This window comes from Borostomias antarcticus (assembly GCF_949987555.1).
Source record: "Borostomias antarcticus genome assembly, contig: scaffold_79, whole genome shotgun sequence".
NCBI lineage: Eukaryota > Metazoa > Chordata > Actinopteri > Stomiiformes > Stomiidae > Borostomias > Borostomias antarcticus.
Window position 1 is genome coordinate 226,449 of NW_028175942.1, and position 21,597 is coordinate 248,045.

General features: G+C 43.8%; 4 protein-coding genes across 9 annotated transcripts; all 4 read left to right on the forward strand.

The window, feature by feature from the left end:
* The first annotated feature begins 2,461 nt into the window (after positions 1-2,461).
* LOC311329026 (small ribosomal subunit protein eS7) lies at positions 2,462-5,245 on the forward strand. Its single transcript, XM_084462916.1, has 6 exons — positions 2,462-2,549; positions 2,653-2,724; positions 3,130-3,273; positions 3,952-4,016; positions 4,502-4,652; positions 5,134-5,245. Exons 1-6 carry the CDS (start codon positions 2,475-2,477, stop codon positions 5,209-5,211), a joined length of 585 nt encoding a protein of 194 aa, XP_084319042.1. The 5' UTR covers positions 2,462-2,474; the 3' UTR covers positions 5,212-5,245.
* Positions 5,246-5,476: 231 nt separating this feature from the next.
* On the forward strand, positions 5,477-11,182 carry LOC311329006 (allantoicase-like; the record flags this gene model as incomplete). Its single annotated transcript, XM_084462893.1, has 8 exons — positions 5,477-5,488; positions 6,030-6,137; positions 7,949-8,057; positions 8,210-8,289; positions 8,400-8,532; positions 8,664-8,767; positions 8,852-8,952; positions 11,119-11,182. The coding sequence occupies 8 exons, from the start codon at positions 5,477-5,479 to the stop codon at positions 11,180-11,182; spliced, it is 711 nt and encodes a 236-aa protein (XP_084319019.1).
* Positions 11,183-14,535: 3,353 nt separating this feature from the next.
* Positions 14,536-18,160, forward strand: LOC311329002 (allantoicase-like). 6 transcript variants are annotated; one of them, XM_084462890.1, is made up of 11 exons: positions 14,536-14,757; positions 14,873-14,923; positions 15,052-15,139; positions 15,258-15,367; positions 15,469-15,543; positions 15,654-15,786; positions 15,916-16,071; positions 16,558-16,631; positions 16,703-16,811; positions 17,059-17,177; positions 17,687-18,160. In XM_084462890.1, exons 1-11 carry the CDS (start codon positions 14,671-14,673, stop codon positions 17,858-17,860), a joined length of 1,176 nt encoding a protein of 391 aa, XP_084319016.1. In that variant the 5' UTR covers positions 14,536-14,670; the 3' UTR covers positions 17,861-18,160. The 6 variants fall into 6 exon arrangements, 4 of the variants coding, with proteins under 4 accessions (XP_084319016.1, XP_084319013.1, XP_084319014.1 ...); XM_084462889.1 differs by having other exon boundaries at positions 14,667-14,757; positions 15,258-15,361; positions 15,464-15,543; XR_014631261.1 differs by having other exon boundaries at positions 15,052-15,361; positions 15,464-15,543; positions 16,997-17,177; positions 17,687-17,827.
* A 181-nt stretch (positions 18,161-18,341) lies between these two features.
* On the forward strand, positions 18,342-20,096 carry LOC311329007 (doublecortin domain-containing protein 2-like). Its single transcript, XM_084462894.1, has 2 exons — positions 18,342-18,774; positions 19,319-20,096. The coding sequence occupies exons 1-2, from the start codon at positions 18,482-18,484 to the stop codon at positions 19,560-19,562; spliced, it is 537 nt and encodes a 178-aa protein (XP_084319020.1). The 5' UTR covers positions 18,342-18,481; the 3' UTR covers positions 19,563-20,096.
* The last annotated feature ends 1,501 nt before the right edge of the window (positions 20,097-21,597 follow it).

Here is a 21,597-nt window from a genome sequence, read left to right on the forward strand (position 1 = left end):
AAACATTCACACAACTGTGCTGATTCGTACAATGTAAGTATCTAAGCAGTGTGACATAGTTTTCGCTGTATGACGATTTGTTCGGCAACTGCGCTCCTCATTGAAACGTATGGCAACGCACTCTAGCTTTTGAGCTGCTAATTTTGCATTTTTACTCTTTTTCTAACTTGTCGCTATACCTACAGTTTTAACAGCTCATACACATATTATATATCGAAACGTTCCCATAACTCTGCTGATTCGTACAATATAAGTATCTAAGCCGTGTGACTTGTAGTTTTCGCTGTATGACGATTTGTTCGGCAACTGCGCTCCCCATTGAAACGTATGGGCCCACACTCTACCTTTTGAGCTGCTAATTTTGCATTTTTACCCTTTTTCTAACACGTCGCCATGCCTACAGTTTTTAAGCTACATGGACATATCATATCCTAAAATGTTCAGCATTTTCTCAGGATTCCTACAGTGTCAATATCTAGGCTGTGACATTTATACTTTTTGAGAGAGAGCTGTCTGAAGCCAACATGCCTTTCCATTGAAGTGAAACACTGTCCTCGACCAGCTCTGACCTGAGGGGGCGGAGTCTCACCACCATGCCACTGTCCACACCACAGACCCCACAACTCAGCCCCTGATTGGGCTAGAGACGCACAGTCTTCGCCGGTGGGTGCATGGAGATTGCCTTGTCCGTAGTAGTTCTAGCAGTAGCTGTTACATACAACTGCAGCAGCTAGCCCACCTCACATTTTCTCCAGGAAATGTACTTTCTAGTTAATAACTACAATTCATAAAACGATAGCTCGGGTTCATCGCTCGAGAAATGACAAGAGTTTAGGCGGGCCCACCGCGGACCATGACAGGCGATCCCAAGTTCCCACAGCAACTTGTGATCACACTACAACCTGGCCACACCAACCAACTGGACCACACCCCAACAGGGCACACAGAACCTTCAGTAAGTCACTTCAAACCAATTGGGTCACACGACACACACACACGTGATTTAAAGGGAATCTAGAAGTCCCGCCTGTGGTCGATGCCGCGCCCTCGCCTGTTTCTTTCATTCCCTAATTATAAAAACGATATAAACCTATGCTAAGAATACAACACAAAATCACAATAGTCTAAATGAAGTCTTTTTAGAATGCACTCAACTCGCCCGCTTGGCGAGACCCTCCCCCGGGGTCTGCGCTTGGGACGCCGTCCAGCTCCCCGGGGAAACGGCTTCGCTGGACAGCGTAATAGAAGGTACGATGATGCCTCGTTTGTCGTATCAGTAGTCAGTGAGCAACATGCGGCTATAGCACTGCTCTAATCCCGTCCCTAGCTAACTACAGGAGGCAGCAAACCTCCCCTCCTTGCGCAGGAACAGCTACCCCCTCTGTACCTGTCTTCGTCGCCGGTAGTCCTAATAACTACGAACGACAACCACCCTTCCCATAGGAGTGCCCAGCCGCGTAGTGAGGTGCTCTCCCGATGTGGCGTCTGCCTTGCTTATCTAGCCTCTCCCATCAATCAGTCCCAGCTGAGTTCATTCAGTAAATTGGGTCAAGCTCTGCTGTGTGTGCGTCACTAATTGTCAAGTCCACAGCTCATTCACATCACAATACCATCAATTACAATAGGGTCTTCGCCCCTTCGGGGCTTGGCCCCTAATTAAAGCTGCTTCGCAGCGATGAGGCGGGGACAGGCAATTTCCGACAAGTTTAGGAGCAATAAGCGAGAGAATAGGACAACAAGAAAGTTGACATTCCAATGTTCATTTTGTACATTCGTATCGTAAAACATTTGTAAAACATTTTGATGCGTTGTAAGCTCGATTTTGATAATTCAACAATGGTCAATGAGTTTGTGAATTACAGTCTGAAGATCCAGTGTAGCAAGTTTGGTGTTAATTGATTGAAAAATGTTGGATGAGATATGTTTATTAATTTTTACAGGTTTTGTTTGCTTTTCTTCATAATTGAACATTAACTTCAGCAGCTGTGTACTCAGTCAGTTGCCAATCAATCGATTTAGTCATTGTAATCCTCGGCGGGGGTGGGGTAGGGTTGCCAACAGCGATGTCTCCGATTCGTGGAGCTTGTGTTGGATTATGGGTAACGTAGTTTTCTCTGTATGAAGTGTTGGTTTCAGAGGACAGAATTAAACATATTTTAAAAAATTAAATTTTTGAGATAAAATTCTAAAAAAAAATCATACTACATCTTGGATATGTGGCTAATGTTGTCACTTTTTATGAGGATGATCAGACATTGATTTGGCGAGAATTAATAGTAACTATATACAGAACTGTTAACAGTAAAACTTTTTGATGTGCTGTGGGCTCAATTTTTCATATTTCAAAAATCTGTGAGGATCGTTTGGTAAGGACAGTCTGAAGATACAGTAGATCAATCTATTAAAATGGCAAAGGATATACAATAGAGCAGTTTGTGAAGTAAACCTATTTTTTCCTTTCAGAGACAAAGGCCATGTTCAGTACCAGCGCCAAAATCGTGAAGCCCAATGGCGAAAAGCCTGACGAGTTTGAGTCTGGGATCTCCCAGGTAAGATGGTCCGTTTCAACCAAGTAAATTTGAGCATGACAGATTTTTCCAATTGTTGCTCTCTAGTTGCCGAATGCATTACCTACATGTGTTTTGTTTTTAGGCTCTGCTTGAACTGGAGATGAACTCTGACCTGAAGGCTCAGCTGAGGGAGTTGAACATCACTGCAGCAAAGGTGAGCGACCTGCAGATGGAAGATAGAATGTGTATATTAGAATTCTAGTTAACCAAGTAATTAAAAAATGTTCAACGTGGATACCCTGTGAGGTTGCTCTCATATGGCTCTGTCCTTGTGGCGTACGGGAGCGTAGCATTTCTGTGCTGTGACGTATAGTCCCGTTCCACGACGTTGGAGAACAAGCATTGTCCCCGGCCCTTGGGCTGGTGAGGACAGTCGTCCTGTATATTCCTACATCTTCCCAGAGTCCTTTGGGCCATGACTGGGGGGCTAAACCATGCAGAGCACATTACTTTTAAACAGACTTGGCCCAAACCTTAAACTGGACTTATTTCTCTTTGCTCATGTGCCTGTATAAATGGTACTTGATGTGTTAAGTGATCACTTTATTCTTGTATTCAGGAAATCGAGGTTGGTGGCAGCAGGAAAGCCATCATCATCTTTGTGCCCGTGCCCCAGCTGAAGTCCTTCCAGAAGATTCAGGTGCGGCTTGTGAGGGAGCTGGAGAAAAAATTCAGCGGCAAGCACGTCGTCTTCATTGCACAGGTGAGGAACCTTGTTGGCACGCTGTCCAGTTCTCAGTGGCAGGGACTGGTGTACACCTTTTGGTGTGGATAACTGCCACACTCATTATCTTTGTGCTTGGATTCTGACAGTGTGGACCTAGAATGTCTCTTATTTGATTTGATGGAGCAGCATTTTCAGGGCTTGTGAAACTTTGCTGTGGCATTTGGCTAAATATCAACGTGGATACCCTGTGAGGTCGCTCTCATATGGCTCTGTCCTTGTGGCATATGGGAGCGTAGCACTTCTGTGCTGTGACGTATAGTCCCGTTCCACGACGTTGTAGAGCAAGCATTGTCCCCGGCCCTTGGGCTGGTGAGGACAGTCGTCCTGTATATTCCTACATCTTCCCAGAGTCCTTTGGGCCATGACTGGGGGGCTAAACCATGCAGAGCACATTAAATACCAATGCTTGTTTCTCAATTACATTACTGTCATTTAGCTGACGCTTTTATCCAAAGTGACTTACAATAATTGCATTTAACGTAGGAAAAGCCAATGTAGTTCTACTTGCCAGAACTTAAAAGTGGAACTCCTATCTAAAACAAGTGACTAAAAGCATAATCTAGTGCTGAAGGAAAAGTGCAAGAATATCAGTCTAAAAATCGAAGCAATCTGTCTGCTTGAGTGTGGTCCAAGTTATGTTTTTTTTTCTTGCAGAGGAGAATCCTGCCCAAACCAACCAGGAAAAGCCGCATAAAGAATAAGCAGAAGCGTCCCAGGAGGTAAGTCTCCCTGGCATTGAGGCTGAGCACTACTTGCCTCTTGTGCTGCTGCAATTGCAAACTGTATGTGAAACCCAACGTGGATACCCTGTGAGGTTGCTCTCATATGGCTCTGTCCTTGTGGCGTATGGGAGCGTAGCACTTCTGTGCTGTGACGTATAGTCCCGTTCCACGACGTTGGAGAGCAAGCTTTGTCCCTGGCCCTTGGGCTGGTGAGGACGAGCGTCCTGTATATTCCTACATCTTCCCAGACTCCTTTGGGCCATGACTGGGGGGCTAAACCATGCAGAGCACAGCTTCGCTTGGATGTTCTGTGAAAATGATATGAGATCAAACAGGAGTCTATACTGATTTATCCAAATTGGTTTTTCTCTAGTGATTTTTATACACCTGTGATGTGTGTGTGTGTGGGGGGGGGGGGGGGGGGGGGTAGGAGTTTTGTCTTTTGATTAATATATAATGCGAGCGTTGTTTGTTCTCCTCAGCCGTACTCTGACAGCTGTGCATGATGCTATCCTTGAAGACCTGGTCTTCCCTAGTGAGATTGTTGGCAAGAGGATTCGCGTGAAACTGGACAGCAGTCGGCTCATCAAGGTCCACCTTGACAAGGCACAGCAAAACAACGTTGAACACAAAGTGAGTAACCAGTAGTGCTTGTTTCACAAACCCTAACCTTCCCAACGTGGATACCCTGTGAGGTTGCTCTCATATGGCTCTGTCCTTGTGGCGTATGGGAGCGTAGCACTTCTGTGCTGTGACGTATAGTCCCGTTCCACGACGTTGGAGAGCAAGCTTCGTCCCCGGCCCTCAGGCTGGTGAGGACGGACGTCCTGTATATTCCTACATCTTCCCAGAGTCCTTTGGGCGATGACTGGGGGGCTAAACCATGCAGAGCACAGCTTTTGTCAGATCGTATGTTTTAAATAGTAATGTTGTAAGTATCTACAAACGGGTGATGTAATTGCATTTATGATCCCCAGATTATCTGTGCCATTAGATTAGAATTTCAATATTGTTATCTTGTCAAATGCAAGTCCTAAATGACGAGCAGAGTTATCTTTAGTTGTATGTTTGAGATGTCCATGACTGTCTAGTAATATTCTTGTTCTCATTTCAGGTTGAGACCTTCTCCGGTGTCTACAAGAAGCTCACAGGCAAAGATGTTGTTTTTGAATTCCCAGAATTCCAACTGTAAGGTGCAGATGACAAAATCAATTTTGTTTACCATCTTTAGTGTCTCATGTCTTGGAATGGGCAGTATTATATTGCTAGGCTACATAAAATGTAGCTACTGTAGGTAGTCACATTTGCCATCTTTACTCCAGCAACTGACTGATTTGATTGTGTTTCACTTACAATAAGTATATTTGTCTAGAGTAGCTTTGCCGCTTTGAATAAATGCACCAACTGGATGACAATGTAAAAAAAAAAAAAATATATATATATTAAAGCATATTTCAATGGGGGTGTTAGTGAGTTTTGGTCCAGATTACTCGTGAGGCACGTGGGGAACTAGTTTAACATGCAGACTATGCAACTGTCCAAAATATTGATGACACCTGTACCCTACAGTACAAGTAAAATTGATTTTATATACAGTGGTGGATTTGTTCACAATACTAGATCCTACTGAGAACCCCCCCCACAAGATAGGCTAGAAGTTAGCTGAAGTAGAGCTTATTCATTTGGAGTAGATGACAGGTAGCCTAACCCTAATCTTGATATTCCAACTCATGGTGGGACAGACATCACACTAGTATTGTCATACTCACATTTCTGGACCTTAAGGTTCTCAAGCCATATTATAGGCCTACTTGGCTTATCACAAGGTTATATTTACTGCTGATTAATGGTTTGCTCCAGCTAGTAATCTGAAGGTGCAGTGGATCATACATTTTTTCACTTCATGTATTCTTTGTAATTACGCAGTGATGACAATGCATCATACATCACTGACATTTTACTTTCATTCACAAGCTGTTAGCCTGTTAACTGTGCTTTGTGGTTGGGAAGAGAGAGCCGCCGGAGTTCATAGCATCTGCTTTCACCGAGTATGGGAAATGGATGGATGGCTGGGAGACGAGAAGAAAAAGCACACCTGGTGACACTCCCATCTTTACAGTAGAACAGCTTTAAAGCGACAAGTTAGGCTACAATTTATACAGATTCCTGTGGAGTTCTATGAATATGCTTAGGATCAATATACACTACATGGACAAAAGTATTGGGCCACCTACCTATTACACCTACAGGAGCTTTTATGACATCCCATCCTAAATTCATAGGCATTAATATGGAGTTGACCCCCCCCCCCCCCCCCCCCCTTTACAGCTATAACAGCTTCCACTCTTCTAGGAAGGCTTTCTACAAGATTTTGGAGTGTGTCTGGGAATTTTTACCCATTCATCCAGAAGAGCATTTGTGACGTCAGACACTGATGTTGGATGAGAGAGCCTAGCTCGCAATCTCCGTTTTAGTTCATTCCAAAGGTGTTCGATGGGGTTGAGGTCAGGGCTTTGTACTGGCCTGTCAAGTTCTTCCAAACCAACCTCACCCAACCGTGCCTTTATGGACCTTGCTTTGTGCATTGGGGCACAGTCATGCTGGAACAGAAAAGGGCCTTCCCCAAATTGTTCCTGCAAAGTTGGAAACATATAATTGTCCAAAATGTCTTGGTAAGCTGAAGCATTAACATTTTCCTTCACTGGAACTAAGGGGCCAACCCCAGAAAAACAACCCCAGACAATTATCCCTCCTCCACCAAACTTTACTGTTGGCACCATGCAGTTAGGCAGGTAACGTTCTCCTAGCATTTGCCAAACCCAGACTCGTCCATCAGACTGCCAGATAGAGGAGCGTGATTCGTCACTCCACAGAACACGTTTCCACTGCTCCAGAGTCCAGTGGCGGCGTGCTTTACACCACTCCATCCGACGCTTGGCATTGCGCTTGGTAATGTCAGGCTTGCATGTCACTGCTCGGCCATGGAAACCCACATCATTAAGATCCGGGCGCACAACCTTTGTGCTGATATTAATGCCAGAGAGGGGTTGGGAATCTACAGTAAGCAGAGCTTTGATGATTTATACTCACTATGCGCCTCAGCACTTGGCGACCATGCTCTTTAACTTTACGTGGACTGACACTTTGTGGCTGAGGTGATGTGGTTCCTAAACGCTTCCTCTTTGTAATAATATCACTTACAGTTGATGGAATATCGAGGAGGGAAGAAATTTAACGAACTGACTTGTTGCAACGGGGGCATCCTATTACAGTACCGCACTGGAATTCAGTGAGCTCTTCAGAGCAACCCATTCTTTAACAAAAGCTTATAGAGGCAGATTGCATGGCTAAGTGCTTGATTTTATACACCTGTGGCAATGGGACTGAATGAAACACCTGAATAAGAGGTGTGTCCCAATACTTTTGTTCATATAGTGTATCTGATGTCATGTCTAAGGTCACGACTGGTACACAAAGACCTATTAGCGAACGGGCCTACTGGGCCCAGGCCCAGGGGCACAAGAGCTCAGGGGGCCCTTTGCATTTCTTGTCTTCAATGACAGAGCCCCCAAAATCCTGCTGAAAAACTGAAGCAATAGCCTAAATATTAACTTTGAAGATGTCACAAGAAAGAAATCATCCTAATACTTTTTAAGTGAGTGTTTATTTATAGTGCTTTAGAGGGGCTGAGTACTTCATATGGGCCCTTCAACTCTTTTGGGGAGAAATTCAAAAAGCAAGTCCTTTCCACAGAGTTAACGTCCCTCGAGTCAAAACCCAGCTGGGTAAAGCTGCTTTTATTGTGAGTTTTCTCAAATTATCTTCAAATTGGATGCCGTCTCTTTGGGCAAATTAAAAAACGTGATAAATGAAATGGAAATGATGTGCCCAGGGGCCCATCATTTCATAATCCGTCTATGCTGGTACAGTACGTCATCCATCTGGGTGTACCTGGGATCATCCATGGCTCGGATGTAGACACGTCCTTCTTCACTGGGAACTACGCCCCCTCTTGCTCTGTTCATGCTGCATGTCTGGGTATGAGTAATAACAGAACGATATGCACTAAAGATTCTATAACATTTCACTGTATATTGTACACTACTTTTACACGTGACTAATAAACCTGAATCTTGAATATAACGCGATGACAGATCATTCCACATAACATGTCTGCTCTACCTAATCAGACGAGCTCCCAGCTTTGACCCTTGAGGGCGACCGCACTGGGAAGGCTGCTTCTCAGAGTCAGCTTGAAGCGGTGGCCAAGGTATTGATTTAATGTTCGCTATTACATGGTTTGCTTATCGCTGCTCTACTCAAACATGCTACAAACATGCACCCACAGAACACCATTGGTGTATGCTTTGTGATTGGTAGATACATTCTGAGTTGTGGGAGGAGCTTGTTCCTGTGACAGAGCTGAAGCCTGGGTACTCAGACACCTGTCATAACTACTTCCCCATCACCTGCCCTGGCAGAGTCACACACCTACGACTCAACATGTACCCAGGTTACACGTCTAGCCTTACTGCCACAGAGCTGTACACTATGTTACTACATCGCAAGGTACATTTGACCGTATATCATCATGTACTGTAGGTACTAGATCTGGGTGATAGGCCTTTGCTTATATGTTTTCAGATGGGGGGATTGCAAGGCTGAAGGTCTTCGGTGTTGGTCAGAAAAACTGGTCTGCTGTGCCCTCACAGGACCAGGTAGACCTGGTAGCTCTGGTCAATGATGGGGTCTGTCTGGGGTACAGCAGTGTCCACTGTGGTCTCTGTGACGGCCCTGCTCTGCCTGCCTCTCCTTTTGTGCTTCCCTTGCAGGATGGTGCTGGTGGGCGGAGCTGGGAGTCATCAGAGCTGATGAGGCACACCTGGGTAGCTGATGGTGAACACCTGGGTAATGGAGCACACCTGGGCTTCGGGTGTGTCCCAGGGAGAACAAAAGCCTTCTGTCTCCAGTGTTCTGGGAGATCTGCATTTTGATTGCTCTTTATTATGTAGCCAGCCAGGCGGAAAATTTAATATATTTTACCCAAAGTTAAATATGTTCACTTAAAATTGATTGTAACAACCATGGAAAGTATATTTGTAGTTTGTCATGTTGGGAGCGGTTCATTTGTGGAGATTGTTGTGGTGCGGACGGGTAGGGTAGGGAAGGACACAACGCATAAAAAGGGTAGCTCATAGTTGTTACAATCTGGTGCCACTAGGGGACGAGATCGGAGAGTTTTTCTTGCGCGCAGTGGGCTCTGGTCTTTCTGCGCTGAGTAAGTTGGAAGGATGCAGGTAAAATATGCGCCCAGTACGTCGAGTGAAAACCATCGGTACATATGACGTATTGGCGAACATATTGTTCAAATATAGTCTTGTAATTGTTAATGGTTGTATCCAATAGCCTGTTGTAGTTTGACTGGGTGGGATGTTGTAAGCTAAGCGTTATGGTGGTGATGAAAGTCTTGGAAGGTGTGAGCTGCACGTGGCAGTATAAATGAGCATACCTAGCTAATGCATTTGTTTAGAAGTTGGACACATGCCAGTTTTATTTTGTTTATACAGATGTTGGACTGGGTTTTGTGAACCAGAAGCTCAACTTGAAGTCGGTCAAAGGAACCAAAATGTAAGTGCAAATTTAGTGTTAAGCTAGCTAGCATTTTTTACTGGTGGTTTGGAGGCATTGTGGGCACGTATGTTTAGTTTCAAATCAAACCGTGCCATTTGTGCCATTTGTTATTGTATGTTGTGTATTTTATTTGGAAATGTTTGTCTAAAACCAAAAGGGGAACCAACTTACTATTTGAGACAACAAAAATGAACCCTACAAGCTTTTGTCCCCTGTGGTACCTAATAGACCCCTTTCCCAGCAGCCATGTTGAGGTGTCCTAGCAGGGTAAACACAGGTGTAATTAATAACCTTAATTATGTTCATGTTCCATTTATAATTTAGGTGAGCTAGTGCCTGTTATTGGGCATGCTGGCTCACTGGAATGGCTGTGACCTGCTAAATAGAATGGCACCTTAATTAAATTGCACCTGTTTACCCTACTGTGACACTTCAACTTGGCTGCTGGGAAAAAGGTCTATTCCACAACTACAACTATTACAGTGTCTTCCACGTGTGGTTTCCCTCGTCACAGCCAGTATGGTTGTGCTACATGTGTTCTGTTTTTCTGGCTGAGCTGAGGGTGCTGAAGAATACTGCAGCAAAGGTAAGGAACCTGCACTGTGTAAAGAGAATTTATACATGAGTTCTGGTTAACCAAATAATTATAATGTTCAACGTGGATACCCTGTGAGGTCGCTCTCATATGGCTCTGTCCTTGTGGCGTATGGGAGCGTAGCACTTCTGTGCTGTGACGTATAGTCCTGTTCCATGACGTTGGAGAGCAAGCTTTGTCCCCGGCCCTCGGGCTGGTGAGGACAAGCGTCCTGTATTCCCACATCTTCCCAGAGTCCTATGGGCCATGACTGGGGGGCTAATGCATGCAGAGCACATTAGATATCAATGCTTGTTTTGAGTTTCTCTGCACAGTTGGTTTTGAAAGTGCTGATAAGGGCTACAGCTCCTCATATTGTCAGGAAACTAAAATGTAAATGAACGCCATTAGGGGGTGTTGGTGAGTTTGCTACAGTAGTGAGTTTTGGTCCAACTTACTGACCAAGGCATACAATGGGTGAATTAGTTAAACATGCCAACAGGTCATGTCCAAAATATTGGTGGCACCTACCTGTAGCCTACAGTACACTATTGATTTTATATACAAGGTCAGTGGTAGATTTGTCCACAACACTAGAAAACACATAACCCCAGATTGACATGGGGGTGATGCTGTACATGAGTACATTCAATAATTTATTGTTAATTTTAGTCAAAGAGGGATGTGATCACTCTCGGGCACACAGTGGACATTAATAACCATGTTTGCAGCCTCCTAGGGCACATGTGAGCATGTCTCTGACTGTACACAGGCATTGTACTTTCACCTGTTAAATTTAGAAGTTGGCTAGAGGCTATACATTGAGGGGACGACAGATGGCCGTCATGTAAAATCCTCCCTGCCTGCCCCCCCCCCTTTCTGTGTCCCTTGCAGGATGGTGCTGGTGGGCGGAGCTGGGAGGGTTGTTGGAGCTGATGAGGCACACCTGGGTAGTTGAGAACAAAAGGTGCCCGTCTCCAGTCTTCTGGGAGATCCTTCTCCCTGAGCATGTATTTTTGGTTGTTTAGATTTGGTAGACTATCGTATTATTTCTATGGTTCCACGGGTGGTCTCCTTGTCATAGCCAGTACTGTACGAGTGATCTGTTGGCTCTTGAACTGGAGATGAACTCTTGACTTGAAGGCTCAGCTGAAGGAGTTGAACTTCACTGCAGCAAAGGTGAGCAACCTGCACTACAAGAAGATGGAATTTGTACATTTCTGGGTAAAGGAGTAGTAAAGGGAAAATGCATGTTTAGCCCTGTTTTAAGGTTACTTATGATCATATACAATGGTTCAGATCAAAACGTTGACAAAACTCAGGCTTTTGAGAGTCTGATAATTGCTCTACCACTGTTTTGGTCATACAACGGATGTGGGTGGGCACTGAAATCATAAAAAAAAATATTTTAAACTCAATTTCAAAGACAAGAAACTCACCGAGGTGTTAGTTGGCATTCTGACATAATTCGCCATAAAGTAAGATTCTAGTTCATCTGGAAAGGCTTTTTTAAATCTTTAGCATAGAACTATTTAGTCGCAGCACATGCGTGTGTAAACTTCTGTGAACTAGGTAGCCTAGTAACATGAACAATAACATGGCTACCGTAAGTAGTTCCGCTTCCTGAATCCCCTCTGCGGATTGATCTACATATCTACAACGGTCGCGTCAATACAAGTCAATGGATTTCATAAAATGATCAATAAAACCCTACAGGATTCATACTTTGCTGCAAATTTGATGTCAGAACACCAACGGACACCAATTACCCCCCCTCGGCGAGCTTCTTGTCTTTGAAATCGAGAGTTTAACATGTTTTTGAAAGATTTAAGGTGCCCACCCACATCCATTGTATGACCAAAACGGTGGTAGAGCAATTATCAGACTCTCAAAAGTGCTAGTTTTGTAACGTTTTGATCTGAACCATTCTGTATGATCATAAGTAACCTTAAATCAGGGCTAAACATGCATTTTCCCTTTACTACTCCTTTAACTAAATGATTATGTTCAACGTGGATACCCTGTGAGGTTGCTCTCATATGGCTCTGTCCTTGTGGCGTATGGGAGCGTAGCATTTCTGTGCTGTGACGTATAGTCCCGTTCCACGACGTTGGAGAACAAGCATTGTCCCTTGGGCTGGTGAGGACAGTCGTCCTGTATATTCCTACATCTTCCCAGAGTCCTTTGGGCCATGACTGGGGGGCTAAACCATGCAGAGCACATTGGATACCAATGCTCGTTTCTCAATTACATTACTGTCATTTTAGCTGACACTTTTATCCAAAGTGACTTACAATAATTGCATTTAACGTAGGAAAAGCCAATGTAGTTCTACTTGCCAGAACTCAAAAGTGGAACTCCTTTCTAAAACAAGTGACAAGTGACTAAGAGCATCATCTAGTGCTGAAGGCAAAGTGCAAGAATAGCAGTCTAAAAATCGAAGCAATCTAATGTCTGCTTGAGTGTGGTCCAAGTTATGGTTTTTTTTTCTTGCAGAGGAGAATCCTGCCCAAACCAACCAGGAAAAGCCACATAAAGAATAAGCAGAAGCGTCCCAGGAGGTAAGTCTCCCTGGCATTGAGGCTGAGCACTACTTGCCTCTTGTGCTGCTGCAATTGCAAACTGTATGTGAAACCCAACGTGGATACCCTGTGAGGTTGCTCTCATATGGCTCTGTCCTTGTGGCGTACGGGAGCGTAGCACTTCTGTGCTGTGACGTATAGTCCCGTTCCACGACGTTGGAGAGCAAGCTTTGTCCCTGGCCCTTGGGCTGGTGAGGACAGTCGTCCTGTATTCCCACATCTTCCCAGACTCCTTTGGGCCATGACTGGGGGGCTAATGCATGCAGAGCACATTAGATGTCATGCTTGTTTGACTTTCTCTGAATGCATGTTTGAATAAATCTGATGTATGCCTTGTTTTCTCTTGCAGAGGAGAATCCTGCCCAAACTAACCGGAGAAGACATGCTTTTTAAGCAGAAGCACCCCAGGTCTGTGACATGAACATTTGTCTGGTGCTGCTGCAGTTGCAGGCTGTAAATGCTGTATGTGAAATCCAACGTGGATACCCTGTGAGGTCACTCTCATATGGCTCTGTCCTTGTGGCGTATGGGAGCGTAGCACTTCTGTGCTGTGACGTAAAGTCCCGTTCCACGATGTTGGAGAGCAAGCTTTGTCCCTGGCCCTCGGGCTGGTGAGGACAAGCGTCCTGTATATTCCCACATCTTCCCAGAGTCCTTTGGGCCATGACTGGGGGGCTAAACCATGCAGAGCACAGCTTTTTATCAGATTGTCAGATTGTATCTTTTAAATAGTAATGTTTGCAAATGGGGGATATAATTGCATTCGTGACCTCTAGATTTTTATCCATTCGGTGCCATAGATTAGTATTTCAATTTTGTCATGTAAGTTCTAAATGATGAGCAGAGTTCTTGGTACATATTTGACTTCCATATATTAGTAGGTTAATTTCTCTTTTCAGGTTGATGCCTTCTCTGGCATCTACAAGCTCAGACATGGCAAGATGTCGTTTTTGAATTACAACTGAAGTGCAGATGAAATAAAATTGTTACCGTCATGAGTCTCATGTCTTGGTATACTGTAGGCAGGTCAGTCATGCTAATGAGTAGTCTACACTAGGTATTATAGTGCTACATAAGATGTTGCTAGGCAGTCCATGAAGTCTTAACTTGGGCAACTGACTCACATTTGTTCATGGTCCTGATCATTGTTCACTTTCACTCCTAAATGAGGGGCAGTACGGAAGAAGCTGAAATCCAGTTAACAATGTAATCTTGTAAATTATGCCCGGTGTCCAAAATTCCAGACTATCCCTTTCTAGAGTAGCTTGGTTGCTTTAGAGAAATGCAAACGCCAATTGACTTGAACATTAAAGCATATTTCAGTAGGTGGTGCTATTGAGTTTTGCTCCCACTTAACTCTGAGGCACACATGGGTGGATTGGCTAAATGTGTCATCAGGCCATGTAGTAAAATATGAGTGACACATGTAACCTGCAGTATGTTGCTTTTATATGTATGGTAATACTAGAACCCACTGGTAATACTAGAACCAATACTAGAACCAACTGAAGAGCTTTCCCTCCAAAAAAAAATTAGCATAGGGGTGATGTGTTAGCATAGGGGTGATGTGTTATGTTAGAATAATTGGTAACATGAGTTAGAGGGTTGTGATCACAGGCATACAATATTTGGACATGAAAACATGTTCTCTGCCCCTGGGTCACAAGTGAACACCACTGCTGTCACTGACTGTGCAGTCATTGTACTTTGACCCGTTTCATTTCAGAAGTTGGCTAGCTGAAGAGTAGAGGCTATTCATTTGGAGGGGACGACAGGTAGCCTTAGTCTTGTGTAAAATACTTATTTTTAAAGGGTATTGGTTACATTTGTATACTGAGTGAACATTCTAGTTTGAAATAGTTGCATGGCAGTCCACAAAGCAGTGATGGTCACTGAGCAACCAGACTTTCTGCAGTTTAATAACTTGGCCTGCGAGACAGCTGGTGGGAAGGTGAGTCGGTTCTTATCTTGACATTCCAGATCATGGTGGGACAGACATCACACTTGTCCCACTCAAATTTCTGGACCTTAATGTTCTCAAGCCATATATGTCTTCTCATCACAAGGTTATATTTGCCACTGATGAATGGTTTGCTCCAGCTAGTAATCTTCTGAAGGTACAGTGGATCATATTTTTCACTATGTATTCATAATTTAGCAGTGATGACAATGTATCATACATCACTGGCATTTTACTTTCATTCACAAGCTGTTAGCCTGTTAACTGTGCTTTTTGGTTGGGAAGAGAGAGCCGCCGGAGTTCATAGCTTCTGCTTTCACCGAGTATGGGAAATGGATGGATGGCTGGGAGACGAGAAGAAAAAGAACACCTGGTGACACCATCTTTTACAGTAGAACAGCTTTGAAGAGACAAGTTAGTCAACAATTTACACATATTGCCGTGGAGTTTCATGAATATGCTTGGGAATCTTATCTGATGTCATGTCTAAGGTCACGACTGGTGCATCATCCAGCTGGGTGTACCTGGGATCATCCATGGCTTGGATGTAGACACGTCCTTCACTGGGAACTATGCCCCCTCTTGCTCTGTTCAGGTCTGGGTATGAATAACAGAACGATATGCACTGAAGATATTATACAAGAATATGATATGATGACGGATCGTTCCACATAACATGTCTGCTCTACCTAATCAGACGAGCTCCCAGCTTTGACCCTTGAGGGCGACCGCACTGGGAAGGCTGCTTCTCAGAGTCAGCTTGAAGCGGTGGCCAAGGTATTGATTTAATGTTCGCTATTACAGGGTTTGCTTATCGCTGCTCTACTCAAACATGCTACAAACATGCACCCACAGAACACCATTGGTGTATGCTTTGTGATTGGTAGATACATTCTGAGTTGTGGGAGGAGCTTGTTCCTGTGACAGAGCTGAAGCCTGGGTACTCAGACACCTGTCATAACTACTTCCCCATCACCTGCCCTGGCAGAGTCACACACCTACGACTCAACATGTACCCAGGTTACACGTCTAGCCTTACTGCCACAGAGCTGTACACTATGTTACTACATCGCAAGGTACATTTGACCGTATCATCATGTACTGTAGGTACTAGATCTGGGTGAAAGGCCTTTGCTTATATGTTTTCAGATGGGGGGATTGCAAGGCTGAAGGTCTTCGGTGTTGGTCAGAAAAACTGGTCTGCTGTGCCCTCACAGGACCAGGTAGACCTGGTAGCTCTGGTCAATGGTGGGGTCTGTCTGGGGTACAGCAATGCCCACTTTGGTCACCCACGCAACATGATAGGTATGCCACCATGCCAGCCTGTGAGCATTACAGATAAGTTTCCATTGAGCTCTTAAAGGCGAGAACTTAACAGCTCTTTTAATAATGTACTTTACTGGTTTATAAATAACTGTAGGTGTCTGATGATACCAACGTTTTGTTCACCTGTATTATGATCAAAATACATGAGACTAGATCAGATTTAGCCAGCTGTGTTCCTGTCATTATATGACTCTACTTTGATTAATTAAGTCCACATATCACTGACAGGTGCATGTGCCCACAGTTTCAATCAAGTCTGGAGAAAACTGGCAATGGTCCAGAATCTCATTATGAATTCACAGCTACAACAAAAAAAAGTGTGTAGGACTAAGCTTATTTTTTTGAGCATCATATTTGGTACGGGGTGAGTGTGGGGGTCGGGGGGGGTGTAATCAAAACATGTACAGGTCATCCTTTTTTTCTGTGCACCCACACAGTGCAGTAATGTAAGATGTACGTCCACAGGTTTGGGCAGAGCTGCTAACATGGGAGATGGGTGGGAGACAGCTCGCAGGCTGGACAGACCCAGGGAGCTGAAGGTAGTACTCACCTCACTGGTTGGCTCATGCATTAGAGATGCCGTGTTGCTGAGACGATTGCCCTGTACCAGGTGGACGACAGGGGCATCCTGCAGGTGCCAGGGTTCGAGTGGGCGGTGTTCAGGCTGGGCCACCCTGGTGTCATCAGCAGCATTGAGATCGATACCAACCACTTCAAAGGTAGAGCAACAGCGGTTTCATAGCCAGGCTGGCTTCTCATCCACTTCCGTTACACCTCAGTGAGCCCATGTACTACCCAATTCTGAAGCTTGGCCAAGTTGCGATGTTACCGACTGAATTTTAAAGTTATAACAATGTGACAGGTTATCTCACTGGGATGGTCGATGCTGTGTCTCTGTCTCTAGCACATCAGATGCCAGGCATACCCCACCAGACAGGTCTTGTGTTACTGTCACTGTATCAACAGGAAACTTTCCAGACTCCTGTAAGATTGAAGCCTGCTATCTGACTGCTGAGGAGGAAGGGCAGTGCATAAGCAGCAAGTGGAGCACTGGCAAGTGGCCGGTGGTTTTGGCCCCAGAGAAAGTAAGTTATTTTCTTAGTTTAGCAGTTATTTTCACCCATTATCAATGCCTCCGTACATATCTCCATCTGGAAATAGTTCTGTGAAATGCCCGTTCTCATTCAACAGTTTAATTAATTCAGTATTTAAATGTCCATATTTCAGACAGATGGGAGGCAATGCAAATGTTGTCTGTGGAAGCCATTTAGTTAACAGTAGTTAACACTGAATGTGTGTATAATGAATAAATCAAATTGGATCTTGGCAAGCGCGCATATCTGTCTTATCGGAGGTTTTGTGCTCAACACCTCTCTCGAATGTATTTGAATCACACCCAAGTTTCTGTAAAGGGAAACGTCTGCCAGTCTGGACATCAGCCAGGCAGTCAGATACCCAAAAGCCTCCCCCCCCAGTATGGCTATTTGTCAGTACAGTACAGCTCCAACACCATTATTACAATGAGTGGTAAGTGATGGGACTTGTGAGTGAGTATGAACTGTCTCTCTCTTTCTCTCTCTTCTTTCTGCTCCAGCTCCGGCCCCACCACAGGCACTTCTACTCGGGTGATTCTTTGGCTCTGACCGGACCTGTCACTCATGTGCGTCTGGTCATCGCCCCCGACGGGGGGGTCAGCAGACTGAGACTCTGGGGTCATCCGGCCTCCACGTCCTCTGCCGAGCATTCAATACTGACCTCTAAACTGTGATACTGAGCTAGTAATATGCCATACCACACAACAGTGAGTGCTAAGGCTAAGGTGCTGAATGCATGTGGATAAAGATTGATCTCAACTTTTGACAGCATATTGATAATGATTAGCAGATCAAAATCATCACATTGTAGGCCTATATTCCAATTTGCAACCTATCCAGATCAAATGACCAATATGAACTTTAGATTTCAGACTAATTAATTGATTATTTTTACAAATTGAGGAGTGATGTTAGTTGGAATGTTACTGCATTTAGAGGAGGATTCTTGTATTAAAAATTAACAGTTTACATCTCCTGGCTGTAAGTATACAAATTAAATGTTAAATGTGGACTGAGCTTTTACGTAAAGGTTATGACATCATAAACATACATTCATTGTTTGGTTTCCATGTCAATACAACGTACCCATCATTCTGTCAACAACCGAACCTTACAAACCAATCATTTCAAGGGATACCTGATAACATGCAGCACAGTCGAGTGCACGTGGCCATAGATACCTCAGGGTGTCGCCTAACTACTGGCTAACGTGCGACACTTGACCTTCGTGTCATTCTGTGCGGAGTTTCAAGCTGATATTTTAAGGGTTACTTTGTAACCACGTACAGCAAACAATGCCTGGAATTCCAGTCAGGGTATCTCGCCCTCGCCCTTCACTTATCAAGACAGTCGTGATATGGCGAAACGGAGATGCGTTTTTTCCTGGGAGGAGGGTTGTTATCAACCCGCGTAAGGTGTCGTCCTTCGACAGTTTTCTGAACACTGGAACTGGAGGAGTTGAAGCCCCATTCGGAGCGGTGAGGAACGTCTACACACCTCGAGAGGGACACAGAGTCCAGAGTTTGGAGACTTTGGAGCACGGGGGGAAATACGTCGCTGCAGGAACAGAGCGCTTCAAAAAACTTGAGTAGGCATTTTATCTATGATATCCCCCTGGTTCATCAAGCGTGAAAGAAATAGGCTGGTCTTGGCCTGGCTGAATATTATAACGATGTGTTTTTTTCATAAGTAATGCATTTAGGTGCCCATTGTCATGACTAGTGTTTTAACATTTCATTTTCTAATGTCTAATTTTCGACCTGTAGCTACTTTCACATTACCACGAAAAAGGCCCAACGGAAGAAGAGCGAAGTGGTGAGTTCATTGTCCAATTTCTTAGCACCACCATGAGGACTACTGGAAAACACCAGCGTCTGTGAAAGATGAAATAGGCCTGCAGCAACTGCTTTCTCACTAAAGATCCTATAATAGCTAAGGGAATTCCTTGTTTTATGAATCTGTGCCTATTTTATTCATCTTATTCAAGTAAGTATGTTATAAGAGGACATTTCATTCCTCATCTTAACATTTCACAAACCTCTAGAAAGTAGGAACTTAGCCCCTGCCTTGATATGGGGTTGATCAAAGTGATCATTTCAGATCAAGGGGGATTTTTTGTGATAGAATTGAAGCAAAATGAGAGATGGACAGAAAAAGTACCAGAGTCATGGTTATACCTTACAGATAAAGCCAGTGGTCCACAGCAGAATAATCGTTTCTGCTAGATGGAGGAAGATTCTCCATGAGTCATGCACTATCAAGTCAGTACCGATTTCCCAGTTGTCCTGTACTAATGGCATGCTGAAAAACATTCCATTAGCAAGAGATTCCATCATGAGCCGAGCTAATAGAACAGTGCACCCATGCCTCATTTAACTGATTCAATTGAGGTTGAATCCGAATTGCAAAGCCATCCCTACAGGACCTGCGTGCCTCCAGGACCTTTAAACCTTCCCATCCCGGTCACGCTTTCTTTGACCCACTCCCCTCTGGTAGGAGACTGTGGTCCACATGTCACAAAAACAGCTTTGTTCCCACGGCCATCAGACTCATTAACAAGGCATGTGTTCCCCCACTGACTCTATGCCTCTTGCTCACGACCTCTGATTGTTCCACATATCTCAACGGCACACACATCGCACATGCTGTATACATCATACTACAATCTGCACACACACTGCACATAGACTCACCACACGCTATTTTGTATATATTATGTAAATTGCATTTGTGCCCCTGTGTTTTAACGGTATATTGTATTTTGTATATTGCACTGCAATTTGTATTTGGACTGTTTGTATTGCATTTGCACTGTCGTGATCTGCACCCTGTCCTATGTCATCTGCAACAGCATATACCATTACCCTAGACAAATGCCTGGTATGTACAGCACCATAAACATGGCCAATAAAACAGATCTTGAATATGGAATTCAGCCTGTTCCCTATTAATGAAAGCCTTTCTATTTGCAGAATTGACACATTTTGTGAAGTGGGTGTCTGTGGCGACATTACTGTGCAATATTCATTAGCAGTGCGCAGGTAGGGAAGCGTGTTACATTAGTCAGCAGTGTTTGGTCTGCCTGAGAGGGAGCTAACACAACAGGCTCGCTGTTCAGCTTTCGGTTGTCTCTGAGCAGTGAACTGCCCATGTCCAGTTCCTCATTATCATCATTATAACAAACCAATAAAAGACTGATGCCTACAGGTGAAGCAAATTCCCCCAAAGAAACAATGTCAACATTAAAGGCAAACAGGAAAAAAAACAACTGACTGATGTCAAACAAGCGACACTTTGGTTTTGAAATGAAATCTGGTTATGATATCTGCTTATTGCCAAAGGTGGCACCAAAGACAATGAAACTGAAATCTTCTAGATTACCACTTTAAAGGTGTAATGTTTGGTTTTTGGCAGCATCTAGTGGCGAGGTTGCAGATTGCAACCAAATGAATACAATTACTAGGTGCAACATGGCCTCCGTGGAAGGACCTGCTCCATATGTAGATAAAAAGGGCTCATTCTAAGATAATGAAAAAAGAATTATTCTTATTTTCCTGGGATTATACACTAATAAAAACATACTTCTGAATATTTTATTCCATTTCTGCCAAGTCTACCAGAAATTCTGCTACAAAATTCTACACACTGATCCTATAAGGCCAAATCATGCCCAAAAACATACACACACAAGCCCCCCCTCTCTGCCTATAGCCATATGAGAATCAAAATAGCCAAAGGTGCTCATGGGATATGAAGTTGTTAAAACACCAATATCACATTAATAGAATAACACAAAATTAATTGATTGATATTTAGATATTGAAACCCACAATGTATTAGCCTATATCTATGGTTTTCCTGGAGATTAACATTTATATTGTTAAGTCTCCCAAAATTTTGAGAAGTTAACCTATTTGTTTCACTTTTTATTTGTCCACATATACAAAATTCTAAGTTAGGTCTAAGGATACTAGTAGCTACATCCCGTAGGCAAATAAACCATAAACATTTGCATCTGATTCAAGAGGTTTCGATTGAACAGGTCTTGAATAGAGTCCATGTAAAATCATATCTCCATGTAAAATCATATCTCCATTGTCAAAAGAGTTCAATACTTCAAGCCTCTGAAACATCAAATTTGCTAAGAAATAGCAGGAAACTGTGATACAGTGGAAAATTACACGTTGCCCATTTATGGGCCAGGAAGCGCACAAGGAAGCACATGCTAATGCTGGAAACTTTGATCTTTGGTGTGGATGACGTTTGAATATTTGTCATAATTGTTGAAGATTTATTTTTGTGTATCACCATGACAGTCACAGATGAAGTGATTACAGTGTATCTCATGCCTCTTGAGGAAGCACAGAAATTATGTGAGAGGCGTGTGACAGGCTAGTGGAATGTACTGTAT